We start from the raw sequence: 12121 nt of genomic DNA, 5'->3' as shown, positions 1-12121 counted from the left end.
GTCACTCGACACGAAATGTTAACTCTGATTTCTCTGCACAGATGGTGCCAGACCTGCTGAGCCTTTCCAACAATTACAGCTCAAATTAGTTTGCCAGTTCCCCTGGAGTTTCTTCATCATAGCTATTCCACTTAGTCAGAGGTTCAATAAGAAGGGCAGCAGAATTTTAAAGTGAAAGGCGGAAGGTTCAGAAAGAATTTGAGGAAATTCCTTTTACCCAGAGGGTGGTGGAGTTCTGGAATGTGCTGCTTGGCAGGGTAAATGAAATGGGAAACCTCACAATCTTTAAAACAAACTTGGATGAGCAATTGTCACATCATAATATTGAGGGCTGTGGGCTTGGTGTGGGAAAGTGGGACTCATGGATGACAGTATATTTTGGCAGTGCAGACTGGATGGGCTGAAGAGATTCTTCTGTACTTTATGATTCTATGAATACTTGTTTTGTGACAAGATGAGCAATTGCTGCTTTCCGGAGGGTTTGCTCTAAGTGTATTATGGTTATGCAATCAGTTCCTGATTTGGGAACAGGCACGAACTATTAGCCTTTTGTGCCAATTCCATGATTCAAATTGATTAGCCTGTTTGTACACTAAACCCCACGTATCTCCCTCTGCTCCATATCTTTTTATATTCTGACCAAACAAAAATCAATGATATTTTAATTGACCCAGTGGTATGATGTGGTACAGTTCACTCAGAAGGTTTCAGTTGCTATGGAAACATGCATATTGCAGTGTGAACCTTTGGATAGGGATGATCAGGATTCCAAGAGACTTTCCATTGTATTTCTCCCACTCTTATCGCCTGCCATTGATGTGTTTGTAAGTATTTACAAGTTGACTGTTTGGCGATGTTACAAATGTCACCTTCCTCGGCCTCGGATATGGGTCTTGGGATGAGGCTTGAGCCCTACATTTTGTCGCTGAGGCATAAAACATCGTCTTAATTACCCCATGGCGTTTTGAAAAAGTGTTTCCTGATCTCCTCTGAGTGGCCCAACTCTAATTTGAGATCATGCCTCCTCAAACTACCAATCCTCCAGCAGAGGAAGCAGTTTCTGAGCGTTTTTAATTCAATCATGGAATGTGGATGTCGCTGGCTGGGCCAGCATTCATTGATCTTCCCTGGTTGGCCTTGAGAAGGTGGTGGTGAGCTGCCTCTTGAACCACTGCCATCTGTGTGCTGTAGGTTGACCCACAATGCCCTTAGGGAGGCAGTTACTGGATTTTGACCCAGTGGCAACAGCATTCATTATCAAAACAAGAGGCATTGAGATGATAACCAAAAACTTGGGCCAAAGATGTAGGTTTAAGGAGCAACTTATAGGTAGAAAAAAAGAGGAAAAGTGAGTGAGGGAAAAGTTGAGGGAGAGAGAAAGGCAGACAGAGAGAAAGAGAGGTGTTAATGGTTTAGAGTTGGAATTTAAGAACTTGTGGCAAAAATGACCAAAAAGTGAAGTGAAAGAAATCCAGGATAGGCAAGAAGCCAGAATCGGAAGTGTACGAGTATTTCAGAAGGGCTGAACAAAGTTACAGGGACTCTCCCCATTTGGAGATATGCGCACAAGGATGAGAATGCTGGTCAGGAAGCCAATCTCAATGGAGATATTCAGTACTTGGTGCCGATTAGGATGTAGACATAAGAGATTTACCAGGATGTTGTGGGGAATGGCAGGTTTGAGTTATAAGGAGAAGCTGGGACTTTATTCACTGGAGCGTAGGAGGTTGAGAGGTGACCATACAGAGGTTTATAAAATCATAAGGGGCATAGATAAGGTGACTGGCATTTCCCTCAGCTGGGGGAATTTCAAGACAAGGGGGCATACTTTTAAGGTGAGTGGAGAAAAAATGTAAAAAAGACATGAAGGGAAATAGAGAGTAGTTTATGTGTGGAAAGTGATGGATGCAGGTACAGTTACAGTGTTTAAAAGACATTCAGATAACTTCATGAATAAGAAAGGATTGGAGGGATTTGGATCAAGCCCAGGCAGTTGGGACTAGTTTAGTTTGGGATTATGATCAGCATGGACTGACTGGACTGACGGGTCTGTTTCTGTGCTGTATGACTCTATGACTCTATGATAGCTAGGACACTGACCAGGTTTATTCCAGTTTAGCGGGAATGAAGGCATTGCTGCGGATTGAATGAAACAGAAAAGGCCAGGTGATGTTGTGCACTTGGAAGTTGACATTCTTAGTGTCAGAAAGATCAGGAGTTCAGAAGCTTGGGGTTAAGTAGGTTGCTGGGGATATGAGTAGTTTGATTCAGCCTCAGACTTTTGCCAGGGACAGAGATAGTGTCGGTGACCAGGGAACAGAGTTTAGGGCAGGAGCCGAAGATAATGTTTAATCAATCTTCCCCATGTTCCTATGTTCTTTCTATGCAGTATATCAGGAAAGCAACATGACAAATTACTCATCAACCATTTAAACTCAATTAAGTCTAGATTTTCAGCCTCTCAATATAATCTAACCTTCCATACCCTCATTCTGGTGAATCTGCATGGTGCTCCTTACAAGATCAGTATGTCTTTTCCTAGGTTCAATGTTCAAATTGATAGGAGTGTGTGCTTGCTGCATTTGCCAGGCTGAGAAAGATGCTTCGCAGACTGTAACAAGTTTAGAAAGTTAAAAATCACACAACACCAGGTTATAGTCCAACAGGTTTAATTGGAAGCACTAGCTTTCGGAGCACTGCTCCTTCATCAGGTCGTTGTGGAGTACACAATTGTAAGGCACAGAATTTATAGCAAAAGTTTACAGTGTGATGTAACTGAAATTATACATTGAAAAATACCTTGATGGTCTGTTGAGTCTTTCATCTGTTTGAATACCATGATAGTTTCACTTCTTTCATGTGTAAATCACAAAACCTTTTTTTAAAAGTTGCATTCTCAGGTTAACTGTAACAAATGGTGTTAGCCAGATAAGATGTTGAAGGTGTTAGCCCCTGTGTTCTCTGTCTGTGCCATGATGTTTAGATTGATTCTAATCTAAAAAGTGAGATAACAGAGTTTTACATAAATTCATGCAGTTTTTGAGCAAAGTACTATGTAACTCTGCAAATACAAATTCACCCCACAAACGTATGTGTGCATGTGCGTCTTTTTGTCTGTCTGTGTGTGTGTCTGTCTGTCTATCTGTCTGGGTTGGGGGGTTGTGAGTGTGTGTATGTGAGTATAGAGTAGTCTAAGTCTCTGAGAGGATGCATGTGTGAGTGTGGAGTATGTGTGTTTGTAAGGGTGTGTGTGAGTGTCTGTGTGTTTGTCTGTGTATATGTGTGTCCATGTGTATGTGTGTGTATAGGAGTGTGTGTGTGTGTGTGTGTGGTCACCTGTAATGTGACATGAACCCAAGGTCCCAGTTGAGGCCCTCCCTATGGGTATCAAACTTAGCTGTCAGCCTCTGCTCGGCCACTTTTTGCTGCTGCCTGTCCCAAAGTCCGCCTTGGAGGATGGTCACCCGAAGGTCTGAGGCTGAATGTCCTGGAAAACTGAAGTGTTTCCCAACTGGGAGGGAACACTCCTGTCTGTTGATTGTTATGCGGTGCCCATTCATCTGTTGCTGTAACCTTTGCTCGGTTTCCCCAATGTACCATGCCTCCGGGCATCCTTGCCTGCAACGTATAAGATAGACAACGTTGGCTGAGTCACATGAGTACCTGCCATGTACAAGGTGGGAGATGTCCCCACGCGTAATGGTAGTATCTATGTCCACAATCTGACACATCTTGCAGCGTCTACCGTGACAGGGTTTTCTGGAGTTGTCCTGAAAGCCGGGCAGCTTGCTACGAATGAGGATCTGTTTGACGTTTGGCAGTTGTTTAAAGGCAAGAGGTTGAGGTGTAGGGAAGATCTTGGCGAGGTGCTCATCCTCATTGATGATGTGTTGCAGGTCACAAAGAACATGGCGTAGTTTTTCAGCTCCTGATAAGTGCTGAACAATGAAAGGTACCCTGTCGGTTGCAGCACATATCTGTCTCCTGAGGAGGTCATTACGGTTCCTTGCTGTGGCATGTCGGAACTGTCTGTCGATGAGTTGAGCATTGTACCCTGTTCTTGTGAGGGCATCCCTGAGTACTTCCAGGTGCCCGTCCCGTTCCTACTCATCTGAGCAGATCTGGTGTACGCGTAGGGCTTGTCCATAGGGGATGGCTGTTTTAATATGTTTTGGGTGGAAACTGGAGCAGTGTAGCATTGTGAGTTTGTCTGTGGATTCATGGTAGAGTGTGGTGCTAAGGTGTCCATCCTGGATGGAGATGCATGTGTCCAAGAATGAGACAGATAGTCGAGAGTAGTCCATGGTGAGGTTGATGGTGGGATGAAACTTGTTGATATCACTGTGTAGGTTTATCAGTGACTCCTCGCCATGGGTCCAGAGGAAGAAAATGTTGTCAATGTACCTAGTGTATAATGTTGGTTGGAGATCCTGCGTAGAGAAGAAGTCTTGTTCGAACCTGTGCATGAGGATTTTGGCATATTGGGGTGAAAATTTGGTCCCCATGGCTGTTCCATGTGTCTGGATGAAGAACTGGTTATCAAAGGTGAAGACGTTGTGATCGAGGATAAAGCGGATGAGTTGTAGGACGGTGTTACAGTTAACCTGAGAATGCAATTTTTTAAAAAAAGTTTTGTGATTTACACATGAAAGAAGTGAAATGGTATTCGAACAGATGAAAGACTCAACAGACAATCAAGGTATTTTTCAATGTATAACTTCAGCTACATCACATTGTAAATTTTTGCTATAAATTCTGTGTCTTACAACTGTGTCCTCCACAACCCCCTGATGAAGGAGCGGCGCTCCGAAAGCTAGTGCTTCCAATTAAACCTGTTGGACTATAACCTGGTGTTGTGTGATTTTTAACTTTGTACACCCCAGTCCAACACCAGCACCTCCAAATCAAGTTCAGATGCATATTCCATGTCTTCAAAGATCCTTCCTGCTGCCACACCTAAGATTGAAGGTGAAGGCTATCAACAGGCTATCAACAAAAATGACTTGCATTAATATAGTGCCTCCAAGGTATTGTAACGTATCCCAAGAGGCTTCACAGGAGCTTTTCTCCCAAAAGCTGACAGCAGGACTCCTAGGATCAGGAGATGAAAAACTTGGACAAAGCTACAGGAAGGCTTTATAGGGAATCTTAAAGAGACATAGCAAGATTGAGGGGTGGAGGATGAAAAATCACAGCACTTAAGGATGGGGCAGCTGAAGGAATGACCCAACCTTGATTGAATGAAGGAAATCAGGGATGCCAGAACTGGATGAATGCAAAGTTTATGGACAGATAGAATTCGAGAGATAAGGAGTGGAAAAGCCATTCACAGTCAAGGACAATATAGGGCAGAAAGCAGTGAGGTTAGGCAGAAAGTACCGGCCATTGGATTAAAGAGAGACACTTAAATTCTTTTGATCAAATTGTGAAGTTACAATCATTCAGCAGAAATCATTTTCACATTTCGGTTCACTAAAACTGTCCCTGTCCTTAATGGTTAAGTGGTGATTTTTGAGTTGGACAGACATCCCTCCCTTACACTCCTTGCTCTCAAAGAGCAATAGGACTGCTCCCTCTCTGTTTATCCTGCGCACCTGGCCCAGTGAACTGACCAACTCAGTCCAGCTTTGCTCAATCCATTCAACTCAGTGAATAAAGCAGGGAGGAAGCCTGGACTTGCTGAGATTTGCAAGGCATCTCGATAGCCCCTGGAGAGCAGGCTGTTTATGAAAGAGTTACATCGGTAATTACAGTCTCAACTTTCCAAGACCCCATACCTCTGTGTCCCGCTGTTATTGACTATCAAGGCAGATCAGCAATTACCTTTCTCGACTAATGACCCAGACAGTGTGAATTTAAATCCCAGTGCAATAGCTAGAGAATTTACAAATCAGTTTCATTTCTAAAATCCAGAACTAATAGTCAGTTTCTATAATGACAATCATAAAATCTCTGGGATGTTGTAAAAACTCAATTGTATAACTAGTGTCTTATAATCTGCCATCCTTACCTAATCTGGCCTACATGGGACTGCAGATCCACTGCAATTTAGTTGATTCTAAAATACTCTCTGAAATGAACTAATAAGCCATAGAGTTGTATTGGATAGTAACAATAAGAATAAAACTGGATGGACCAGATGACATCAGCCCAGTGACAGGCAAAGCATTTCCATAGAAAATAGGAACAAGAGTAGGTCATTCGGCCCTTCGAGCCTGCTCTACCATTCAGGAAGATCAGCCATGATCATACAACTCAATACCCTGTTCCTGTTTTCTCTCTAAACCCTTTGATCCATTTAACCTTTAGAACAGTATCTAACCTTTTCTTGAAAACATTCAATGTTTTGGCCTCAATCCTTTTCTGTTCCAGAGTGTTTCAGAGGCTTGCTACTCTCTAGGTGAAGAAGCTTTCCCTCATCTCAGTCCTCAATGGCCTACCCCGATCCTTGAACTGTGACCCCCTTGATCTCCCCTCCCTGGTGATCAGGGTCATCCTTCCTGTGTTTACCATGCCTGGTCCAATTAGAATTTTATAGGTTTCTTTGGGATTCTTTCATTCTTCTAAACGACAGTGAATATAGTCCTAACCGATCCAGTCTCTCTTCACACATCAGTTCTGTCAACCTGGGAATCAGTCTGGCAATTCCTCAAAATGTTCTGCGTATGTAAATGTGTGTGTGAGTTTGTGTACATGTGCTGTGTGTATATCTGTAGCTCCCTTTAATTTGTGATTCAATTTGAAAATAACCAAAATTAGTTGGTTATCTGAAGTGAAGAGTTGTTTGCTTCAGCTGCAATGGTGTCTGTAGTCACATGATTGCTCTTTGCCTTTGCGATGGACTCTGTAAGTTAAGCAGCTGTTGGGAGCAAGTGAAGTTCCCTTTTCATCACTGGATCTGCCAATGTGGCACTTCAAAACAGGGTGGCATAGTGGCGCGGTGGTTAGCACTGCTGCCTCGCAGCAACCGGGGACCTGGGTTTGATTCCAGCCTCGGGTGACTGTGTGTGTGAAGTTTGCATATTCTCCCTGTGTCTGTGTGGTTCTTTGGGTATTCTGGTTTCCTCCCACAGTCCAAAGATGTGCATGTTAGGTGAATTGGCCATGCTAAATTGCCCATGGTGTTCTGAGATGTATAGCTTAGGTGCGTTAGTCAGGTTAAATCTAGAGTAATATGGTAGGGGAATGGGTTTGGGTGGGATATTCTTCAGAGGGTTGGTGTGGACTTGTTGGGATGAAGGGCCTATTTCCACACTGTAGGGATTCTTGTTCTAAAAACTCATAGTTGTCTTTTTCAGCAAACCAGGGAAGGTTTCTGGGAATGTTAATTCCTCTTTAAATCCTGGTGTTTGACTGAAGACCCAACTCTTTGATGTGGGTCAGTGTTACTTCAGCTGAGAGCAGTGGCTGGAGCTGCTTTTACGGTTTCCCCTGAGATCTCTGTGCAAAATGGCAGGACTTTACACAGTTCAAAACTCAAAGTGGCTGCTATTTCAAACTTCTACATTAAGAATTCACTTCACCCAGGTTCGTAGCATAGTCTCATCCATTGTCCTTTGGTTGAGGTAATTAACTTTTTAATAGTCTCAGCCATTAACACAAATGGCTCCCCATTCTTCCACAAATGATGAGGGACACAGGAAATTCTATTCACATCTCCGGGGAAGCCAATGGCAATGAGTTTCTGTTTACCTCAGAGCTACTGGATTTTACATGCCTCTTGTCATCCATCTTGGGACAAATGCAGTCTGGTACTAATCACAGTTGAATTGACAAGAGGACTTGTAAATAGTTCTAATATCTTTACCCTGTTTTCCCCATCGCTCTACTTCCCTCTACTCTGTCAGGCAAGGTGGGTCTATCTAGTTAAACTTATTGTTAGGCTAAAGCCTCATCTGGGAGAAATTTTAGATTAGGAAAGAATATTAAACAGCATTGCTAGAATAAATGTAGCCCTATAAAGGGATGTTCTCCCTCTAGCAAGGTTTCAAACTCGCAAGATAATCTCAGAATGGAGTATGTTTACTGTCACTCAGATCAGCAGATGGAACTTAAGCGTTTTAGAATTATTTTTGTGTCCTTAAGGAATTGAATGAGAGGCTACTACTTTTTAATAAATGCTTAAGAATATTTATAATCAGAATCAATGTTGGATTATTACATCATAGTAATAATTATGGTATCATAGGGTGTGGGTCATTAAAGTTAGCAACGGATCCCTATATAAGAACATATTTAATAATGTCTCCATTTAACTAGAAGTGGTCACTCTCTGTTTACCTGATGATAGCTGTAGGATGAAAATTCCACTTTAAATTTTGATACAAGCTTATATCCACTAGATAAGATTAAAAGGCATTTTCTGGATCAGTGGTGCTGGAAGAGCACAGTAATTCAGGCAGCATCCGAGGACAGGCAAAATCGACGTTTCGGGCAAAAGCCCTTCATCAGGAATAAAGGCAGAGAGCCTGAAGCCTGGAGAGATAAGCTAGAGGAGGGTGGGGGTGGGGAGAGAGTAGCATAGAGTACAATAGGTCAGTGGGGAAGGAGATGAAGGTGATAGGTCAGGGAGGAGAGGGTGGAGTGGATAGGTGGAAAAGGAGCTGGGCAGGTCGGACAAGTCCGGACAAGTCAGGGGATCGAGTTGCTGGAGGTTAGAAACTAGGATGAGGTGGGGGAAGGGGAAATGAGGAAACTGTTGAAATCCACATTGATGCCCTGGGGTTGAAGTGTTCCGAGGCGGAAGATGAGGCGTTCTTCCTCCAGGCGTCTGGTGGTGAGGGAGTGGCGGTGGAGGAGGCCCAGCACCTCTATATCCTCGGCAGAGTGGGAGGGGGAGTTGAAATGTTGAGCCACGGGGCGATTTGGTTGATTGGTGCGGGTGTCTCGGAGATGTTCCCTAAAGCGCTCTGCTAGGAGGCGCCCAGTCTCCCCAATGTAGAGGAGACCGCATCGGGAGCAACGGATACAATAGATGATATTAGTGGATGTGCAGGTAAAACTTTGATGGATGTGGAAGGCTCCTTTAGGGACTTGGATGGAGGTGAGGGAGGAGGTGTGGGCGCAGGTTTTACAGTTCCTGCGGTGGCAGGGGAAAGTGCCAGGATGGGAGGGTGGGTCGTAGGGGGGCGTGGACCTGACCAGGTAGTCACGGAGGGAACGGTCTTTGCGGAAGGCGGAGAGGGGTGGGGAGGGAAATATATCCCTGGTGGTGGGGTCTGTTTGGAGGTGGCGGAAATGTCGGCAGATGATTTGGTTTATGCGAAGGTTGGTAGGGTGGAAGGTGAGCACCAGGGGCGTTCTGTCCTTGTTGCGGTTGGAGGGGTTGGGTCTGAAGGCGGAGGTGCGGGATGTGGACGAGATGCGTTGGAGGGCATCTTTAACCACGTGGGAAGGGAAATTGCGGTCTCTAAAGAAGGAGGCCATCTGGTGTGTTCTATGGTGGAACTGGTCCTCCTGGGAACAGATATGGCGGAGGCGGAGGAATTGGGAATACGGGATGGCATTTTTGCAAGAGGTAGGGTGGGAAGAGGTGTAATCCAGGTAGCTGTGGGAGTCGGTGGGTTTGTAGAAAATGTCAGTGTCAAGTCGGTCGTCACTGATGGAGATGGAGAGGTCCAGGAAGGGGAGGGAGGTGTCAGAGATGGTCCAGGTAAATTTAAGGTCAGGGTGGAATGTATTGGTGAAGTTGATGAATTGCTCAACCTCCTCGCGGGAGCATGAGGTGGCGCCAATGCAGTTATCAATGTAGCGGAGGAAGAGGTGGGGAGTGGTGCCGGTGTAATTACGGAAGATCAACTGCTCTACGTAGCCAACAAAGAGACAGGCATAGCTGGGGCCCATACATGTGCCCATGGCTACCCCTTTGGTCTGGAGGAAGTGGGAGGATTCAAAGGAGAAATTGTTAAGGGTGAGGACCAGTTCGGCCAAACGAATGAGAGTGTCGGTGGAGGGGTACTGTTGGGAACGTCTGGAGAGGAAAAAACGGAGGGCTTGGAGGCCGTGGTCATGGCGGATGGAGGTGTAGAGGGATTGGATATCCATGGTGAAGATGAGGCGTTGGGGGCCGGGGAAACGGAAGTCTTGGAGGAGGTGGAGGGCGTGGGTGGTGTCTCGAACGTATGTGGGGAGTTCCTGGACTAGGGGGGATAGGACAGTGTCGAGGTAGGTAGAGATGAGTGTAGATCTAGGCCATTCAGCCTATCAAGTTTTATTAACATTCATAGGGTGGTAGGCATAGCTGGTGGAGAGTAGTTAAGTCTCAAACACATTGCTGTGGGTCTGGAGTCACATACAGGCTAAATTAGGTAATCACAACAGTTTCCTTTCCTAAAGGACATTGGTGAACTAGATAGGCTTTCCCCCCAACAATTGGCCATGGTTTCATGGGTGGCATTAGACTCTTAATTTCAGATAATTTTTTCCTGCCAGGCCAGAGTTCATGCCAGAATCCCTGGAACATTACTCAAGAGCTGGATTAATAGTCTTGCAATAACACCACAAGGCCATCATCTTCCCTGGAGGAGAAAGTGAGGTCTGCAGATGCTGGAGATCAGAGCTGAAAATGTGTTGCTGGAAAAGCGCAGCAGGTCAGGCAGCATCCAGGGAACAGGAGAATCGACGTTTCGGGCATAAGCCCTTCTTCAGGAGAGGGCTTATGCCCGAAACGTCGATTCTCCTGTTCCCTGGATGCTGCCTGACCTGCTGCGCTTTTCCAGCAACACATTTTCAGCATCATCTTCCCTGCTTTACCATTCAGTGAGATCACATCTAATCTGATAATCCTCAATCCCACTTTCTATGTCCATAAGCAGTAGGACATTGAAACAACTCAACTAAGAGAAAGTGGAGACTGCAGATGCTGGAGATCAGAGTCCAAAAATGTGGTGCTGGAAAAGCACAGCCTGTCAGGCAGCCTCTGAAGAACAATAGAATTGACTTTTTGAGCATAAGTTCTTCATTGGGAATCTGTCCTGATGAAGAGCTTATGCTCGAAATGTCAAATCTCCTGCTCCTCGGATGCTGCCTGACTGGCTGTGCTTTTCCAGCACCACATATTTCGATAGTGAAACAAATCAAGAAAATTATACTTTGTTCATTCACTTGTGGGATGTGGGCAGCACCGGCTGGTTGGCATTTATTTCCCATTCTAGTTGCCCTTGATAAGGTAGTGGTGAGCTGCCTTCTTGTGCCACTGCAGTGCCACAATAACCTTTGGAAGGGAATACTAGGACTTTGACCCAACAACAGTGAAGAAACTTCGATATAGTTCCAAGTCAGAAAAGTGAGTGACTTGGAGTGGAACTTGCAGGTGGTGGTGTTCCCACGTATGTGGTGCTCTTGTCCTTCAGAGTGGAAGTGGCCATGTGATTTGAAGGTGCTGTTTAAGGATCTTTGGTGAATTTCTGCAGTACATCTTGTAGCTAGTACACACTGTGGCTACTGAACATCAGTAGAGGAGGAAGTGGATGCTTGTGGATGTGGTGCCAATCAAGCGGGCTGCCTTGTCCTGGATGGTGTCAAGCTTCTTGAGGGTGGTTGGAGCTGCACCCATCCAAGGCAAGTGGGGAGTATTCCATCACACTCCTGACCTGTGCATTGAGGATGGTGGACAGGCTTTGGGGAGTCAGGAAGTGAGTTACTCTTCACAGCCTCTGACCTGTTCTGGTAGACACTGTGTATGTGTATGATGAGTCCGGTTTAGGTTCTGATCAATGGCAATTTTCCACATTGTTGGGGAGATGCCAATGTTGTAGCTGGACTCGACCAGCTTGGCTAAGGGAGCGGCAAGTTCTGGAGCACAAGTTTTTACTAGTATTGCCGGAATGTTGTCAGGAGAAAGTGAGGACTGCAGATGCTGGAGATCAGAGTCAAAAAGTGTGGCACTGGGAAAGCACAGCAGGTCAGGCAGCGTCCCAGGAGCAGGAGAGTTGATGTTTCAGGCAGAAGCAAATACTCAGTGCCTCCAACCGTTTCTTGGTAACATGAAGTGAATTGAATTGGCATCTGTACAACTTGCTTGCTCCAGTTTTTTGAAAAAAATATTAATTCATGAGGTCTGAGTTGGGCTGGAAAGGGCAAAACTATATTTGTGCCCATTCCTAATGGCCTTTCCGAATAT

At 45.1% G+C, this 12121-nt stretch overlaps 1 protein-coding gene across 1 annotated transcript in view; it reads right to left on the bottom strand.

The window, feature by feature from the left end:
- LOC148146854 (uncharacterized) overlaps positions 1-10044 on the bottom strand; it is a 42885-nt gene extending 32841 nt beyond the window's left edge. The window contains exon 1 of the mRNA XM_087996865.1: positions 9449-10044. Within this exon, the coding sequence (XP_087852991.1) occupies positions 9449-10044 (596 nt within the window). The remainder of the gene's footprint in view (positions 1-9448) is intronic.
- Between the last annotated feature and the right edge of the window lie 2077 nt (positions 10045-12121).

This window comes from Chiloscyllium plagiosum, unplaced genomic scaffold, assembly GCF_037043375.1.
Source record: "Chiloscyllium plagiosum isolate Xiang-an unplaced genomic scaffold, Cpla_swu_hap1 HiC_scaffold_18, whole genome shotgun sequence".
Lineage (NCBI taxonomy): Eukaryota > Metazoa > Chordata > Chondrichthyes > Orectolobiformes > Hemiscylliidae > Chiloscyllium > Chiloscyllium plagiosum.
This window is presented reverse-complemented; position numbering and strand designations above follow the sequence as displayed.